General features: G+C 43.9%; 1 protein-coding gene across 8 annotated transcripts in view; it reads left to right on the top strand.

Moving 5' to 3' along the window:
• Garnl3 (GTPase activating Rap/RanGAP domain like 3) overlaps positions 1-19,583 on the top strand; it is a 151,198-nt gene that overhangs the window by 76,942 nt on the left and 54,673 nt on the right. For all 8 annotated transcript variants that reach the window (XM_004849334.4, XM_087182728.1, XM_004849333.4 and 5 more), the window contains 5 exons: positions 5,731-5,830; positions 7,447-7,565; positions 11,861-11,925; positions 14,287-14,350; positions 17,882-17,908. In XM_004849334.4, the coding sequence (XP_004849391.1) occupies positions 5,731-5,830; positions 7,447-7,565; positions 11,861-11,925; positions 14,287-14,350; positions 17,882-17,908 (375 nt within the window). The remainder of the gene's footprint in view (positions 1-5,730; positions 5,831-7,446; positions 7,566-11,860; positions 11,926-14,286; positions 14,351-17,881; positions 17,909-19,583) is intronic.

Here is a 19,583-nt window from a genome sequence, read left to right as displayed (position 1 = left end):
AGGCCATTTCCTGTGTGTTATTGTTCAGCAGTGAGGCAGCCTGGTGTAGCAGAGATGTTTTTTGGTTTTTTGGGGGTTTTTTTGGTAACGGGGCTCGAACTCCTTGCGCTTTGCACAGCAGGCAACGAAACCACTGAGCTAAATCCCCGGCCTAGCAGAGATGATTTTGGAATCAGATCATTTACTAGTTTACAACTCCAGGTCTCTCTGCCTCAGTTTCCTACTGGGTAAAGAGGGAAATGAATCTTACTGTGAACCACTTGGCTTTTCCCACTCCATAGTTGAGAAATTTGTACATTGTACCTAAGTGTAGGATTTTGCATTGTACTCTTTGAATTCAGTGTTATTAGTGTGCCCTGTAATTGCTAACTGTCAACAGTTTTTTGTGGCATCTTGATTCTGTCACCTGTCCTGTTAGGTACCCCCACTGAGCAGCTTGCTATTTCCTTCAGATATGCTCCTCTTACCATCTGTGTGCTCATTCAGATTATTAATTAAAATGAGTGTGACCCCTGGTTGGATCCCTGGGGAGCTCCCTGGCTGCTCACTTTCACGTATCAATTAGTAGATGGCAGAGCAGAGGGACAGTCTTCCAGCTTTTTACAATTCTTTTCGTTAGCATGGGGACGATTCTCCTATACATTGTTGGGGAAGATGGAAATTAGCACAATCTTTTGGGAAGGCAATTAGCAATAACTAAAAACGTGCATACCATTTGGCCAGCAGTTCTGCTAGGATGCGTATTGTAGCATTATTTAAAATAAGAAAGAATAACCTGGAAACAATCTCAATTTCACCAGTACAAGAATGTATAAATTACTGTACATTTGCACACTGAAATGCTTAGTGTTAGCTATTAGAAAGAATGAAGCAGACATATATTAACTACCACAAAAAATGTTTGTTACAGTGTTTGACATAGAAGCAAGTTCTAGAATGATTTGTATCATGTCATCTCATTTTCCTTCTTAAAAACTCTTTCTCCTTCACATCCCACAAATATAAATGGAGTGGGGAAAAAAAGACATAAAGACAAGAAGAAGCTTTTGTGGGCCAGGGATTTAGCTCAGTGGTGCCGCTGCCTACCTTGCAAGTGCAAGGTCCCAAGTTCCATCCCCGGTACCAAAAAAAAAAAAAGAAGAAGCTTTTGTGGGCTTTGGAATTGGATGCAGACAGGATTAGGCTTCCTGGATCTGGGACTCCCTCAGGAGGACAGGCACAAGCAGGCACATGTGCCACAGGGGCAGCTGGAGTCCATTACCTCACATCGTACCTGTTGGCAAATGGTCATCTCAGAGGGTGTAAGATAAGTATGGGTAGTGACAGTGTTAAAACCAGTTATCTGGAAAATGAACTCATCAGAATATTTCCTCCTAACCTTCTTATGGATCACAAGTAAATAATGTGTTTCTGTTTTGTCATCTCCCTAAATTCCTGTAGACAAATGTTTATGCCACTGAAATCCTTTGCAAAATAGGTCATACTTAAAATAAGATTTATTGAAAATTAAAACCACAATTAGGTACAGCTACACCCATCCCAGAAGGAGTGAAATGAAAAAGACTGCAGTGCTGTGAGTTAGGTTCAAGGATGTAGGACAGGTAGAATTCTGCCGTTTTTGCTGATAGGAGCCTAAGGTGGTGTGTCCTCTTTGAAAGTCTGTTTGGCATCATCTACTAAAGCTGTCCTGTGTACCCTCAGTGTCCCTGGGTGTATGCCCCACTGGAAGGAAGGCTGTGTTCACCAAAGACCAACTCAGAAAGTCCACAGTGGCTTTATACTTCATAGTCAAAAGTCACAAACAAGCCATATGCTCATCAGCTGCAGAATGGACACATGAATTGGGGTATTTATCCTAGGGGCACAGACAAGGTGATGATAAAAGAATGAACCACTGCTGCACAACAAAAGGGATGTGTGTTATGACATTGTGTTGAAGGACAAGAGTTCTGGCTCAAAAGCATAGATAGGATATGATTCATTTCAATGAAGTTCGGAAGTGGGTACAATTAAGCTATGGTGGTGGAAGTCAGATAGCAGTTACCTTCAGAGTGTGGTTGGGAATGACTGGGAAAATGAATCTGGAGCACTGAAAGTATTTCCTGTCTTGAACCAGGCAGTGATTACAAGGTTGTGTATATATATAAAAAGCCATTTGGCTGTACACTTACTTGCACCCTTAACTGTCTGCTACTGCTACACATCACCTGAATGAGGGCTCGATCTCAGAGTTGTACTTGCAGGGTCCTGGGCAGAGGAGTTTCTGCTTGATTCCATTCCATCCACCAGTTCCTGTGTGGTATTCTTGTCTTTGCACCTCATCATATGTGCTTTTAACAAGGGATAGGAGGTGTCTTGCTCTGCAAGACTCACAACTTTTTGGGTGTTGGATTTTTTTCCTCTCATTTCAGTTAAGTATTCAGTGAAGAGGACAGTTAAGTTAGTAACTTTTTAATTCTTAGAACTAACAGTTTATAGTCGATAGAGGTTCTAGACATGCTACTACCCTCAGTCCCATCTGTGGCTGCCACAGTAAGCCTTCTGGGAACAGGCAGGCAGAGGTCCTTAGTGTGCCCCTCTGTGTCCTCAAACATCCCTGGAAGTCTGGGGAACCCGGTAGGTAATCCCCCTCTCAAAATGTTTGTAAATGAATAAAACAAGACACACAGGATTCCAAAGGAATCATCAGAGCCATCTAGGTGTTCATCTGGTTGTTAGTTAAGCACAGATTTTTGGGCTGGGGTTGTAGCTCAGTGGTAGAGTGCTTGCCTAGCATGCAGGAGGCCCTGAGTTTGGTCCCCAGCACTACCAAAAAGAAAAAAATGCAGATTCCCAGGCCCCACCCATAGAGAGCCCAGGAGGAAGTCTGCAGTGGGCCCAAGCATGCACATGTCAGCACCTCTGAGAAGCACTGAGCAGAGGTCTGGCACTGTTACCTGAGCCACACAGGACTGGCAGGCTTCTGAAGTTTAGCTGCTGGGGCCATAAGAGTCTCTTCTCCAGGCTCTGCTGAGATTTCTGTGATCCAGGGCCTTGGGACTGTGACACCAGCCACTATGGCATCTGACTGGCTAAGAGCAGCTTCCTGGGCTGAACCCCCTTGTCTGGTCAGCTGGCGCCTGAGGCTGGCTGGAGGGCCCCAAGGTTATAGCCACAAGTGACCTGGTGGCATAGTGGAAAGATCTGTGGACCAAAAGTATTGCCAGGGGTTCCTACTTATAAAATGAGTGGCTGTTGATAATGAGCCATACAGAAATCCTACTAGGAACAAAATCCAATTATAGGCTCCTCTTGAATCACACCAAAAGGTTTCAAGTGATCGGAATGAACCTCACCAGCGAGGGGCATGTGGATATCATGAGTAGGTTCATCTCAATAAGCTGAGAAGGACAGGACTCGCTTGCAGTGTTTTGGCCAGGTGTGCAGACCCCGGATCGAATCATGGGGAAATGTGGGACAAGCCCAGAATGAACCTTGATTGAAAGAAATGAGTGAGGGAGAATAGGGCATTCTGCAGATATGCCAGTGTGATAAAAGATAAAGAGTCTGTGGAAACATTCCAGATGAAGGGAATCTAAAGAGGCACAACAACAAAATGATCCTGTACTGAAGGAGGAGAGGGAAAGTACTTTAAACATTATTGAGTTGGTTGACAAAATCAGAATACAAATGATAAAGTATTGTGTCCGCATTAAATTGACAAAAATTAATAAAACTGTATTATGGCTATATGAGAAAATATCTCTTCTTGAGAAATTCAGACTGAAATATTCAAGGATAAAGGGCTTTTATTTTTGCACCTGAGCCTTAAGTGGTTCAGAAAAAAGAATGTGTGAGGAAAAATGGGGGGGGGGGGGGGTATGAACAAATGAGCCAGTGAAATAAAATGTTCTGTAGATGAACCTGGTACAGGGTACATGGATGTCCTTTGCTCTTCTTCTTGCAGCTCTTTGCATTGTTCTTATTCTTACAGCTTTTATGTACATTTAAAATTATTTCCAAATAAAAGTTTTTATATATGTACCACACCATGTTTTTTAATTTAAGAAAATCTTATAGGAACAAGAATAGGAAGAAACTTACTCCTTGGTAGGTTAAAAAGGCAGGACTTAAAAAAAGACACAGAAGATGATGTAATGGCTGAGATTAAAAAAGAAAAGAAAACACCTCTGAAATTGGAACTGGTTTCATTTCCAGCTCCACTACTGATTCTCTCTGTATCCTTGGATGACATATTTAAACTCTCCAAGTCTCACTTTCCTCATTGGAAAGAAGGGGTTAAAATAGAATCTGTCTCTTAATATCGGTAAGTTTTGGAGATAATGCATATAAAGTGCTTGGCCTGAGGCTTGGCATTTAGAGCCCTCAATGAGTGTCAGTATTTCCAGGGTGATGGCAAAGACAGAAAGCTTCCTTTTTCATTTCGTGAGGTAACATAACCCTGAAAGTATGTCAGGAATGCACACAGAAAAGAAACCTATAGATCCATCTCACTCACAGCTATGATATACAAATCATATTTTAAAGTTCAACAGTCTATTAAAAGAATACTGTACGTGACCTAGTAGGAAGAATTCCAGAAATCTGAGGACATTCAACATCAGAAGTGCTATTACTATAAATAAGGCATTACATCACTCTGATTCTCCTCTATTTAACCTATTCTCTCAATAGTTACCCCCTGCAAAAAAGGCTTTAATAAATTCAACATTCATTGCAAAGAAAAGCCTCTTTATAAATTTAGAATTGAAGGAAGCCTCTTCAACACGATAAAGAAACTGATCACAGACATTTAGTAAATCACTAGAGGCATGTCAAAATCAGAAGATATGTGCCAGTAGTTTCCAGCAGTCTGTCTTCTGGGCCTGGTGTGATACAGATGTCCATGGAACTTCAACAGAGTAACGTCTGATCATTCAGAAAAACTGGTGTTTAACAGGCTCAGTCCAAGCCACGCAAGATTCAGACATTTACTGCAAAAGACTTTGATACCTTATAAAGGTTCGGAATGAGAATGTTCAATAATTAGACCTGAGTTCATTGATAAACTATTAGGGGAAATTGATCCTTACTTCATAGCATACATCAAAACAAGTGCTAGATTAAAGAGTGAAATGTAAAAATAAAACTATACAATATTATAAAAGTATAATTATTTGCATGGAAAAATGTGTTAAGTGAAAAGGCAATCCATGAAACTATATTCAATGTGATTCCATTTTGATAAAAAATATATATTATTCATATACTTAGGAAAAAAGCATACGAAAGCATCAATAATGATTATCTTTGAGTGGAAGGTTTTAATTACTCATTCTATTCATCCATATTTTCCATGTGAGTTGGATAACTTTTATGATACATTTTTTTTAAATTATACAAAGCATGTGGACTTAAGTGAGATGCTGAAAGATGTGTTCTCATGAAATTTGCCTCACTACAGGGGCACCAGCACCCAAATACTGTGACGCCTCAGACCAGAAAGCAGATACTTTATATTCATCGGTTCACACAGTTCCATCTCCTGCACCCTGAGGACCCTCAGAGTGCTTCCATGCTGTGAATTTAGAGTGAAGTGTCTTGTCTAATGAGAACATGTGGTTACAGCCCTTGGGTGTATGCTTTTAACAATGATTTTTTTTTTCTGGTTCTTTGGCCTTTGGTTCATTGCCATCTTCTTGTTTGCTTTCTAAATAAGCTTCTTAATGGCACAACTTTGCTCCATTACAGAATGTGACTGCTCTGCCAGGTACTTGGCGAAGAACAGATGTGCACTTAGAAAACCCAGAATACCACACCAGATGGTATTTCAAGTATTTTTTAGGACAAGGTAATTATGCCATTTTGGTGTTTGGGAAGAAAGGATATTCAAAATGAAAATGAATGTTAGTGTAATTTCTGGTACCCTATTTAGGTGACATTGACCAAAATAGGAACATTAATGTTGGGGCATTTCATGTCAAGGTCAGTAGTAAACTTTGTAGATTACAAGATAGAATTCAGAGTCTCAACCCTAAGAGTTTTTTGTTTGTTGTTGTTTTGAATTATTGTAAATTTCAGAGGTCTTGAGGTTTTTTAAAATCTGGTTTTGTTTGGCCAGTTGTTTTTGTTCCTGGGGAATTAGAGGGGGTTACATAATCTGAATGAGTGCTTTGAGACACAAGAAAGATTTTCACAATGGAAAAGCAATTTGAGACTTAATGCAAGTATTCCATCTTAGTGAGTCTCAAACATGTCTTTCAAGGTGATGAGAGAGAATTGGTTCTCTATAGAACTAGAGAGGCATTAGACTATCGGCTCAAGTACATCCATTCATTAGTGTCACCTGTCACCTACTGTCTGCCAGGCAGTGTGCACAGCAGTGGGGCCATAGTGCAAGGCAATCACAGTCCCTGTCCTCACGGAGCCTGTAGCATGGGTTTGCATCCTGGTTCTGCTGTTATTAACCATAGGACCTTACGTGAGTTACTCTTCACTTCCCAGTCTGCAAAGTGAAGAGATTACCAGTCCCTTCCTCATAGGCTTGAGCTGAAGTTTCAATGAGAAGTGCAAGAATACCACTAACCCCAGTGGCCAGCACAACAAAGGGCTCACGGAATATATGCAGAAAGATAGAAAAGGGAAGTGTGGTCAAGGACAGCAGGTTTGGGGAATGGAAAAATAATTGTGATTTCAGGATTCAAAATGAATTAGAGAAAGCACTTAGGAGTCTAATGCATTCATTTGAAGATGTGATGCTTTGAGCTTTTAAATGAGAGTGATCAGACCTAAGTGATATCTTTTTAAGAACCCAATACAGTATGACTCATGAATGTATTTGGGTGGGTTGTAAAATATAAAAAACATTTATAAGGAAAGAAATCAGCAGGAAAGTTGTCTTCCTCATTGCTTGAAAGCTAGTGCCCAGAGCAGTGATGACTTTATAGGAAAATGTCACCATGAGTTTGGATACCATCACTGCAGGTAACAGAAAGCCTGACTCAAACTGGCTTGAACAAAAAGGGATAGAATGAGAAACCTTGAGGGAAGGCAGGCCCCTGGATTGGTGGTTTCAAACATGCAGTGATATCAAGGACCCAGCCCCTTTCTCCTTTTGTGGTTACCTATCCTTAATGTGGCAGTTTGGCCCTCCTCAGAGTCACAAGATGGCTGTAGCAATTCCAGCCATCACTTCTACACACCACCTCACTTTAGAGTGAGGAAGCCTTACCAGAAGCCTCTTGACTGAGTTCTTCTCTCCTCTCATTAGCCAGAATTTGAGTCACATGCTTATTCCTGAACCAATCACTGGTAAGGGGAAAGGTGTCAGGATTAGTGGACTGTGGTCCGATTCAGCCCCAGGCAATTTTGGGATTACTGTTCCCTGAGCATGTGGGAGGGGCTTATCCCAGGGCAGTGTCTGACTAAGTGCACTGACTGACTGCACTCTCACTGTTTCTCTTCCAGTCCATCAGAACTACATTGGAAACGATGCAGAGAAGAGCCCCTTCTTCCTGTCTGTGACCCTTTCTGACCAGAACAACCAGCGTGTCCCTCAGTACCGTGCAATTCTGTGGCGGAAAACAGTAAGCACCTGACTTGGGTTCCGTTAGCGACACTGTCTAGGTGGCTCAGGCAGCCTTTCAGAGGAGGTCCTTTCAGTGTGGCTCTCCCAACTTGTACCGATGTGGGATGGGACCTCTCTACCACTCTGCGTAATTAATTTATGTCTGCATCTTGGCTCATACTGTCTCTCCCACTAGAATGTGTGCCCCTAGAAGCCTGGAACATGTCTGCACTGCCCCTAGGTCCCCACCATAGAGAACAATGCATGGCACAGAGGAGGCACTCCAGAAAAGTATGTTGGATAAATGAATAAGTGACACCAAAGTCCAGTTTAACCTCAGGGCTGTGCTGCTTCTATTTATAGAAATACCATGGTCTGTTTCAGAAATTCTTCTTTTTAACCGCAAGCTTAGGGTAAAAATCTATTTGGTGTAAAGTCCTACTCAAGAAATTGTTTCCTGCAGAGAAGTGTCAGCAGCCCCCCACTCACCGTGTGCTGCTGTCACTGGTGTCAGCCCTGCCATCAGCACAGAGGCACTGAAAGCAGAGTTCATGCAGCAATCAGAGGAGACTGTGCTGGACACTGGACATATGCACCGTGGTCTTTGCTTTGTTCACAGTGCCTTTGCCCGGAGCCTCTTATCGCATCAGGCAGGCAGTTTCCTGGCCTACTTTTTATTTATTTATGTTTATTTTCTGTGTGCTAATTACAGCATTCCCATCTCTTCTGGTTTCCGTATTCTCTTGAGGATGACTTTGTTGCTTTGGGCAAATAATCAGTCTGATTTCTCTGCCCTCCCCCTGCTCCTCTTGCAGTTGATATCCGGGTACATGGGGAGAGGGTTTCGAGGCCTTGTGATAGCAGATTACTTGGATGGGCCCTCAGAGTTTTCCTGGTTTCTGTTGCTCAGTGTCGGATCAGGTCTCTGAACTAGTAGCCACTGAGATGTAACTGGTTCTTTGGGATCATGAGAAAGCACCTGTTCCTGGAACCTATGGAACTCGCCATTTGCCTCTTGTAAAGTCCCTCTTTGGCCCAATCCCAAGTCTCTGCTCGTCTCTGAGCCTCTCAAAAGCTCTACAGCCCCTCCCAGCACTGCCCCTGCAAGCCTTGGGTCAGATGTGAGGAGGCAGGACCTCCACCTTAGCCGTGTCTGTCATCTCTCAGGTCATCTACACTGGCAGCTACCAAGTCAGTGTCCTTCACCATGATCCAGGTACACATAGACTTCAGGCTCCTGTGAAGGGCCCTGCCTGGGAAGCCGTCCTCTTGTCCAAGTGCACTAGGTGGCTCCAGGGCCTACCATGATGTCCTCGTGGCCCCCCAGCCCAACCCCTTCAGGGCCAGTCCTGGGAATGAGACGGTCAAGGGCCCTGGCATCTGATCCCTTTGCCTTCCTATCATCTTCCTTCTTCCAAGGCAGGAAGACATGGGTTTCCACTTTTGCCTTCCTGAAATGGATTTTCTCAGCATTTTGTATTCCTCCTTTAGAAAGCAACAGTGCCCACTTCACCTGACCTGGTGGCGTGGTACTGAAGGAGAGATCATGGGACAAATTCTGGAAAAAATGGGCTGTGTCACAGTATAGAAGCTGGAGAATGGTGCCAGAGACCTGCTTCAGGTCCAAGAGGCCAGGGAAGCTTCTAAATAGAGACCTGAAGGATGGAAGGGAACCAGCCACATCCAGAGTAGAAGGGCACCCCAGGAATGTTCCAGACAGAAGATTGACAAGTACAAGACAGATAAAGCATGCACTGTGGGGTTGCTCTCAGCTGGTATTAAAGAAGTCCTGGGGTTTAAACCTTAGGACCATTGAAAGGGCAGCGTGTGCTGAACATCTGTGGTATGTCTTCTTCTATTAAATAGTGCCACACCTTTACCCAAAGCCTCTTATACCAACCCTAAATTATGTGCCTAAGGCAGGGTTAGGGTTTGTTCCCAGCTGCGAACAAGTGCTGGAGAAGATGAGGAGCTGAGCATCACAGAAGGGGGTGGTCATTAAGCACCCTTGGCCCTGGAGGCTGTGGGGAGCCCACAGGTGTGGGACCTCACGCTCCCTACCCCCACCAGAAGCTCATATTCTATTGGATTGTAAAGCGGTTGGAAAAACAGTGAATGTAGAACCCTTCTTTAAACAGCCTTGCACACCTCTCCTGGGCTTTTTGTAAACTCATGGAAAATACTTTTTTAAAAAAATGATTGATACTGGTTGTAAAAATTCCATCTAGATAATACAGCAAATAAAATGATCCAAATCCAACTGCTCAGAGGTGCTCATGGCAACATCTTTCTAGACAGCTCTCTGTGTACACCCAGGCACACATGCATATCTGTTGCATGAACAGGGCAGGGTTTGGCCTGCACTTCTGTATCCACACTCACTTCCGATAGCCTGATACATACATACACTTGACTCTGCATGCACACTTGATGGCTCCCCTGGAAAACTCAGAACCATTTTCATTCAGTGTAGACTCTGGGAAGCTGCAAAAGGAAGATGGGGAGGAAGAGTCCTGTGAGCCCTGGGTTCCTGTCCACATAGAGAGCTTGTGAAGATGTCACTGCCACATAGGAGGATAGCTGGGCCCTCCGCCTGTTCCATTCCACATTAAGCTTCCCTGAACTTCTCTTAAAACTGTCTCTGGTGTGTTTGGTGAGAAAAAAAGGTAGACAGGAAATTGCTGAGCAAGAGAGCAAGACGGGCAGATTGAAGATGTTCTTTTAGGCAGGTTGCTATCCCCTATGGGCAACCACAGTGTAAGGTAGGCTGGGGCCAGTAAAAAACAAGGCCGCAGAAAGAACTCAGGGCTCAACAGGTGGGACCTGGGACATCTGAGAGTGTATATTCCTGCCGCCATGTTCCTTCCTTACTTGAAAATATTCCACATCTAACAGACTACATCAAGGAAGCCAAGCTGATTTCCTTGGCTGGTGGAGAATCCACAGGGTGGGCCCTATGCCAGCCGACCTCCAGCATCCCACTGTGAAGACATCCTGTTGCCCAACCTTGGGGGTGGTGACAGTGTCAAGTCTCCAGGGCTGTGGAATGGAAGTTTTCCATAGGAAAAGAGAGCACACCTTGAAAAGACTGAGAGACTCTACTCTCAGGCCATTATTCAGAGCTTGGACAGAGGAGTTGGCAAAAGTATACCAAAAACACAATAAAAGTCCTGTTTCTTTCTTTGCCCATTTCCTGCAAGTTACATCCTAAACCTTCTCCAGCTGTGATGCCAACTTTGTGATTAGTCAAATTTAGGAAGAGTTTGAAATGTGCACCTTGGGATAATCCCTTTTGCTGACCATGTAATAGCAAGTCCTGTGTGGAGTCTAGAGCTGAACTGTCTCTGTGGACAATGAGAGAAAAAGAACAGCACTCTTCTGGTCTTGTGGTTTGGACATGGGGCTGCTTCATTCAGGCCAGGTAGCCCCTGGCCAGTCAACAAACATTATTGAGTACTTTTTATGAGCTGGTCACAATGGATACTCATTTAGAGAGGGAAAAATAGACTTTACCTAGGTCAGCACAGATAAATATAAAATATATGTCACAAAAACCTCTTTGGAGGATTGAGGTGATTTCTAGTTCCACAAGTCTTTGACTTGGAGTCATTGTAAGTAGATCCCATTGTCAAGGGAAAACTTTTCTTATGATCTTTGAGGCTTGTCTGACACTTAGCTCTGAGACCAAACAACCCCTCTCTTCTGGTCAAATGGCTTGCAGTGTGGGAGATTTCAGCCCATGGTGGATTAGCCACATTGCTTTCAGGCCTTAATGAGGCAACACATCCTGGCAGGAGGAATTTGCTGGATGGAAGAATCCTAAATGGAGGAATCTGCTTACTTCATGGCAGATGAGAACCAAAGGAGCAAGGAAGAAACTCAAGTCCCATAATCCCCCTGGAGGGCACGCCCCCAGTGACCAAAGGTCCCCACTAGGTCCCTCTTAAAGGTTCCACCACCTTCCAGTAGCACCACAGGCCGGCAGCCAAGCCTTTAACATATGGGCCTTTAGGGGACACTCACCCAAATTATAGCAGATGGCTCAGCTGTGCCCCCGTACTAAGGCACAAAGGACCCATATGTTGAAGAGTCAAGCTCAAATCCATAAATTTTGGGGAAGCGGGAAGATAACAGAAGATGCTGTGAGGCCTGAGCAAGAGTTTTTCCAACACAGAATGTGTTTATTCTTATACATGGTCCCTGAAGAACAATGAGAAAGACCAGACATGAGTCCTTTTCAGTGACCAGGTAAGGTTCTTTCAGAGACAGAAGTTTCTAGACTCCTCACTGATTTGAGTGTCTTGACTTTTCCAGGGGACACAGAAAATATGCCTTCCCTACAGTCCCACAAAAACGCTATCTGTGAAGTCCATTTTAAGGTGAGTACTGATGAATAAAAAGCCCTTCTGAATTGGAGGTCTGTATAAATTGCTTTTTCCTGTGGTCTTCTTGAGTTAGGTTTCCATCAGGGCTTGACTATGTGCCAGACACTGATTTGGCAGCAGCCTTGTAAGGCAGGTCCCATGATTGTCCGAGTTTTACAGATAAGGAAACAGGTTCCAGAGAGAAAGCTGAGATCACACAGCAGCCAACCTTGCTCTGTAGCATCTCTCCACCCTGTATTTGTTGCTTGCTTCTTTTTTCTTTCATTCACTCAGATACTTTGGTTTTAGAAAGAGAAATCAAAGAAATATTTTCCCTTTCATTTTTACACTTAGAAATAGAAACTCAGATGTCAGCAAAGGCTGCTCTGAGAAGAATGTGCTTATTCTTTGCCAAACAGCAAGTTGAAGAATCGGGACATCTGGCTGATCCCTGCTCAGCTGCCTCTTGTACCCCACCTTCCACCTCCCTTGCTCTCTCTCCTTGGCCTGGGCAGCTGCCCCCTCCCCTGGGAAGTCGTCCCCCTGGGCTGAGGCTTCAGCCTATCCCTTGTCACCAGCTATGATATTACATCGTAATAACAGTAGCTTCTTTGTCAGGCACTGTGCTAAATGCTTTACATGTATTCTCTCAGTAAATCTTTAAATTAGCTCCATGAAGTCGACTTATGATTATCTCCACTTATCAGCAATCAGCACCTCAGAGAGATGAAGAGATTTGGCAACGAGCTCACAGCTGGTAAACTATAGAGCTGGGATTTGAACCTTGATCCCTGTGACTCCAGGGCTTGGGCTCCACCACTAATGCCATTTTATGTGAAGGATAAACCTTAGCCCAGTGCCCTGGCCATTACCTTGCTATTGGTGCCCAGTTAGGTGGTAGAAGGAGATGTGTTTTCAGTGTCCCCAGGTAACACATCATAGCTACAACTCCTACTTCCCAGGATGTCTCTCAGAGTGACAGACTTGGCTCTGTCAGTTAAGCACTGCTGCTGGCTGATTAAATGGCATCAAGATTAAGAAGTAAAATTATATATCCCATTTTCAGGCTTGATTTGGTCTCCAAATTGCAGACCTCCTGTCTGTGTTAAGCCTTCTGATTTTTCTCCAGAGCAGTCTGAATTTCAACAGAGAGGTTAACGTTTATGTTGAACACAAAAATATCTTGCTGCTTCTAAGGAGCTGTAAAATTTAACTTTCTGTGAGAGAAATACTTTAAATTATACTAGCTTAAGATGTCTGTTGATCTTTTTTCCCCTAAAAGTTAACTGTAGCTCCTTTCTTCTTTACATTTAAAGACCAGAGGGCCAGGGATTTAGCTCAGTGGTTTCACCACCTGCTGTGCAAGCACAAGGACCCAGTTCTATCCCCAGTATCAAAAAAAAAAAATGACCACGCATTTTTTGTAGTTATAAATTCATTTAGTTATATTACTGAGTCAGGTAAGCCTGAGTTTAAGTCCTGGCTGTGCTACTAACCAGCTTTATTAGTCTTAACTTCTGAGCTTCAATTTCTTCTCACTTTTTAAAATGGGGACAAAATAGGACTGGCCTAAAATAGTACTGGCCTAAATCAGATAAATAAATCAGATAAAGCATTCAGCAGGTGCTGGTATATAGTAAGTATTCTATCATATTAGTTCTCATATTTTTACTTTTCACTTGTGAATATTAGGGACCCTAGAATCAGCAGTTCATGCTCCCTGTTTTACCTGTAGAGGAACTTCAAGGATATTAACATTGCCTGTCCAAAATAAAACCTTAATAATTACTCTTATGGACATTTTGCCCTAGGTAGCAGAGCAATTGCCAAAGGAAGAAGGAAATGTCCATTAATCTTACTCACATTTTATCATTTTTCTAGTAAATAAAATTTTTCTAGTAAATAAAAATAAGAATCTGGCCAGGCATGGTGGCACATGCCTGTAATCCCAGCACTCAGGAGGCTGGGGTGGGAGGATCACCGTGAGTTCAGGGCCAACCTGGGCTACATAGTGAGTTCAAGGCCAGCCTGAACTACATAGCAAGACCCCATCTAAAAAACAAAAATAAGAATCTGGAAGGTTGGTCAAGGTCCCCTGAAACAGGTGTTCCTGACTCCTCCCTCCCTCTCATATGCTAAGTGTGTTATTAAGGAACGGTTATATAAATAAAGTGGAATGTAGTATTGGGTGACTTTCATATCTTCATTCATCCATCCATCACTCCTTTGTTGGTTTGTATCTCCTGTGTGCCAGGCCCTTCCAAGAATCCAGCTGTGATTGTCTGGAAGTTCTTAGGTTCTCTGAAGAACTGAGACTAGCTAGCTCCACCTTATGTTTCCACCACACCGTAGCTCATTCTGTCTATTCTGTTTCAGTGCCATGAATCTGGACAAATTTGAGAAAGGTCCTAGGGAAATTTTTCATCCTGAGATACAAAAGGTAACGGAAAATTTTCTGCTTCATACTTGTATAAAATTGATCACCATGTTAGGGTGGACCTGACAGGCCATGCATAATTCTGAGCCTTGGACTCAGAGCAGAATCACCTGTGTGGCTTTTGAAACATCCTCATGGGAGAACCTCCCAGCCATGCTTGAAAGTGACCATAGCAGATTTCAAACAAATTAGAAATGTAAACATGTCAGGACCAGTGTGCCTTTACTACTTCATTATACAGATTCTTTTTTTCTTTGCGGTACCAGGGATCGAACTCAGGACCTTACACTTGCAAGGCAGGCACGGTACCACTGAGCTAAATCCCTGCCCACTATACAGATTCTTAATGCTTGCCTTCTTTGGCTGGATGTGACTCCCACCTCCAACCCCATGCCCCAGCCAAGGGTCGAGACCCTGCAGCTGACCCTTGGCGTGTGCATCCCTTGGTCTCTTGCCATTGCACAGATTCCTCCAGCAGAGCCCATCTCTGCTCAGCCATCCCTGTCTGCTTCTCTTCCACACAATGAAAGGGGACAAGAAGAAAGATCCAGCAGCATTCTCTCATCACTTTCGCAGGGTTTTTACCAAGCAGAAGATGCTTTCATGCTTTCCCTACAGTTGTGCTTTGACTTTCTCCCCATCACAAGGAGCCCTTCATGAGCCTCCCAGTCCTTTGTGCATGAGTGGACATGGGTGAGGCTCTGTGTCTGCTCAGGGTATTTCAGAGCCTCTGGGTTTCTGCCAAAGAAGTCTGGTGGGAGTCCTCAGTAACAGGCTGTAGGTGCAGGCAAAGAGTTCTTAGCAGTCACAGGACCCCGAGGATGAACAGACGCTGAACCGACTGCGTTGAAAGGAAGCATCTTCCCCACACAGGAACTATTTTAAATGTTCTTTATCTGTTTCTGGCTGCAAAACTGTGGAGACATTTTTTGCAACCAAAATCTTTCCAGAAGCAACGTGTGATTACACTAGCTTTAAGTGGATGAGGACACCGGGGTGTCTGTGTATTTCTTCCTGCTTTTTTTTCCTCCCAGTTCTGGGGGATCAAACCTAGGGGTGCTTAGCACTGAACTACATCCTTGGTTCCCTTTTTTTTTTTTTTCTCCTGGTACCAAGGATTGAACTCAGGACCTTGTGCTTACAAGGCAGGCGCGGTGCCACTGAGCTAAATCCCCAGCCCTCTTTTTTTTCTTTTGAAACAGTGTCTTGGTAAGTTGCCCAGGCAGAACTCAAATTTGCCATCCCCCTGCCTTGGCCCCCTAAGTGCTGGGATTGCAGGCATACACCACTGTACCTGGCTGTGCCTTCCCACCTCTATCCATCATCTTTGTTAGTTGTGATATGACTTTCCTGAATCTATAGGGTTAAATTTGAACTTTAAAACATTTTTAAAGTATATATGTATAATCACTCTCTCCCAAGTCCCTTTAATATAAATATATTTTTTAAAAATCAGCACCAGGGCGGGGGATTTAGCTCAGTGGTTCTGGTGCCTGCCTTGCAAGCGCAAGGTCCCGAGTTCAGTTCCCGGTACCAAAAAAACCCAAAACTAAACTAAAAATCAGCACCAGCTCAAACTAATGACTAGAGTCATAACTTTATCATAAACAACACCAGTAGGACTGTATGAAGAAACAGTATTGGCTGGGTGTGGTGGCGCACATCTGTAATCCCAGCACTCTGGAGGTTAAGGTAGGAGGATCACAAGTTCAAGCCCAACCTAGGCAGCTTAGCAAGACCTTGTCTCAGAATTTAGAAAGAGAGTGTGTGGTCTGGGGATATATCTCAGTGCAAAGGCCCTGTGTTCAATCCCTAGAACCAAGGGAAGGAAGGAAGGAAGGAAGGAAGGGAGGGAAGGGAAGGAAAAGAAAGGAAAAAAATAGATTACTTACTGAAACTATACTTTCCTAGGCCAAAATTATAAACCAGGAAACAGCAAAAAGAGGATCCAGCTGATACTGACAAATTCAGTAACAGGAATATTTTAAATACTTGTCAAGTTACCCAGGACATTGAAAAACCAGGACTTGTGGCAGGAACACGCACTTCTGAGCAGATACAACCTAAAACAAGGAAACAGATAAACCGAACTCTGCAGGTGACATCCATCCTGCCCCCAGACCAAATGCTGAGAGGAAGCCCCTGAGGTCCAGGCTGATTGGTGCAGCGTGGCCAGGCCACCGAGAGCCCTCCCCACCAGGCCAGGGCAGGTGAAGGTAGCTCAGTGCTGGCTGAGCTACTGGCAATGGGAAGCTGACAGTTTGTGTTTCCCTTGCCTTTTCACCATAGCCAGTGCGGATGAGCGCTGCCCTCGTGGGAGGAAGTGCCCAGTCTAGCGCTTTCCTTTCCCAGCCAGTAGCCTTAGTCCAGGCCCTTCTGAGCCTCCAGGCCTTGCCTGTGATTCTGAAGCAATGAAACTGCATCCCAGGGTGGCGGAGATCATAAACTATGGAAAGAGAATTTTGCAATGAAATGCACAGTGACTCACAAATACCAAGACTCCCTGGTGTGAAAATGTGTAGCAATGTTATTTTGTTCCAGAATCCAGAAATAATAAAAATGGCTGAGTTCTGCATGAAAGAAGCTTCCTGGTAAATACAACGGAGGCTTCTGTGTCTCATGCAGTTCTTTCAGCATTGCCAGGTCTCAAGCCGACTGGGCTCCTCTCCAGAGACCCTGCGGAAGGAGGAGGATGAGAGGCCCTTCAGCCTCCTCGGCCTCCATCCTGGCCCTTGTGCCCTCTTCTCTCCATGGCATCCTAGGCTCACTGGGCCCACCCTTCCCCACTTAGTGTTACCCGCTGATCTGTGTCAGGGCCTCTGGCTTTGCCGTCTGCTTATCAGCCAGGACCTACTTTCTTAGAAGTAAATTCTGGAAAAATGGGGCTTCATGTAATTAGTTTACAGATGTACAGTCCACCAAAAAAAATGTATACATCAGGAAAAGAAAACCTTGTATAAATATGTGCATAGTAAATTTACTGAGACATGAGATTCATACAAGTTACTTTTGGCCTCTAAAGTTACAATAGGTGCTCAAAGTGGTGGCCATTGGCTTCCAGGCATTTACTAGTACGGTGACCTGCTGAAGTGTGCATATATTTTTTGGGCAGACTCTTGTATGTGTGGAGTGACTGAGGACAAGAAGAAAAGGATTTGAAGGTTGATGAAGTCTCTATTGTGTGTGCCAGGCATTCCATGCACACTCATCCTCTTACCCTCCCCAGGGCTAAGACAGAAGTTACCCCTGGAACCCCGCAAGGATTTAAACCCAGAGTCCTTTAGGGCTGCCACTTTGTGCCACTGCTCTTAAGAAGGAAGCTAAGTTAGGATCAGGCCAATCAAAGGGGGAAAATCCAAGACTCTTGGCTCCTGTGTTTGGTCATAGTCTTGTTTGTTTGTTTGTTTCTTTGTTTCTTTGTTTCCCAAAGAAAAACCCTGTAACCAACCTTGATTATTTTCAAAATGTCTTAACACAAAACATTGTGAATAAGCTGAAACGGCGTAGACATAACTGTTGCACTTCACTTGGCAGGACTTGCTGGTTCTGGAAGAACAAGAGGTGAGTAGCTTTGTGGGGCCCTTCACTCCCCAGCCCTGCCTCCTTGTCTGTAAATGCGCTTCCCCTTCAGGAGAAGTCAGGCCCCTACATGGGCCCACACAGGAGCGCTTTACTGAGGGCCTTTCTCAAGGTAAACTTCAGAAGCAATGCAGATACAGTCATATGCAAAAACAATCAAGGTACTTAAATCTGCTTGGAAACATTCAAATGTCAACCTTGTGATCAGGGTGAGTAATGAGATTTTAATTTCCATCAAATTAAATTAGTCTGAGCCTTAGTAACACTCTTGATACACAAGATGCCAGATACATTTGCATGTATCTTTTCCCTGCTATCTTTATTTTTTAAAAATATATTGGTTTTCTAAACAGTTAACTAACAGAGAGAAAGCTCCAAATATTATCAATAGGTAATTGATTAAATAAATGATAATTTATGCATATTATGCCCCTCAGTAAATGGCAGTAGCATTTGTCCAGTGCTCAGGCCAACCTTGGTAAAAATCCTTAACACAGCTCTTTCTCTTGCACCCATATCTAACCCATCAGCACATCCTGCTGACAGTTCTTCATAAATACCCCAAATCCAGCACTGCTCAGTGCTTCTCCCACAGCTGCTCTGGTGCACTGACACCACCCTGTCTTCTCTCACCTGGGCTGTGGAAGCCAGATCTCTGTTTCTCAATTTTATTTCCTTACTAGGGGAATATTTTGCTTGAAGCAGCAAGAGTCCCTTCTTATGATGCCTCGGGAAGGGTGAGCAATAATCAGTAGCCTTCAGAGCCCAGGCACTCCCATTTAATCCTGCAACTTCTCAGCTGGGATCCACTGGGAGCATTTATCCCAGTTCTAGCCTGTGCTAGTTGTGAGCTATCAGTTGCAAAGATGGCCTCGATAAGAGTTAATAAACAACACTAATGATGTTCCTGAAAAGTTAGCCATTTGGTAAAGTGGTGTCAGTGTTTCTAAACCCATATTTGCCTTATCCACTGCTTAGAGAGGCGCCCCATGAGATCATGTGGTATCCCATGCTATAGTGCACACACAGGCCAAGGGCACTGTGGGAACATAAAGTATTGCCCAAATGAGAGTGACTGGGACCATGCTGTCGAGTTTTGAATAAGGCCATCCTTTCCCAGTTCCAAGAGATTCTTCAGGAATCATAGAGATTTTTCTTTCCCCTCATACTTCATTTTTCATAGAAGAAAAATGCTTCTTAGCATACTGTTAATTCCCAAGAACGTGCCTGCACATTGGTTTGTAAATCATGTTGAGTACTGTCTCAAGAAACTTAGAACTTAACATTTTTAGGTAACAGATATGACCTGACAACACCCATGGATTTCCTCCAGCAGTTACCTCCCCTGGCATCCAGGTCTGGTCTTGGGACCTCAAGAATCCTCTCCTTCCCTCAAAGTCCATTTGCAGCCAGCTTAGGAAGCACTGATAGTGTTTGGCTGAGTAGCTTGTTCAAATATGACCCTTCAGGGGCTGGGGTGCAGCTTGTGGGTAGAGCATGTGCTGAGTGCTGTCCAAGGCCCTGGGTTCCATCCCCAGCACCAGAAAACAGCAACTCAAAATGATCCATTATGGGCAGGTACTCAAGACCAAACTCTTCCTCCTAAAGTGAAGTGACTCGTTATATTGACAGATACCTTGATTTCTAGAAATAGACA

The sequence above is a fragment of the Heterocephalus glaber genome, unplaced genomic scaffold (assembly GCF_053883595.1).
Source record: "Heterocephalus glaber isolate CG9 unplaced genomic scaffold, H.glaber_assembly_v1.0 deba00001479, whole genome shotgun sequence".
Classification (NCBI taxonomy): Eukaryota; Metazoa; Chordata; class Mammalia; order Rodentia; family Bathyergidae; genus Heterocephalus; species Heterocephalus glaber.
The sequence above is the reverse complement of the archived record's forward strand: the minus strand, read 5'-3'. Positions and strand labels throughout refer to the sequence as shown.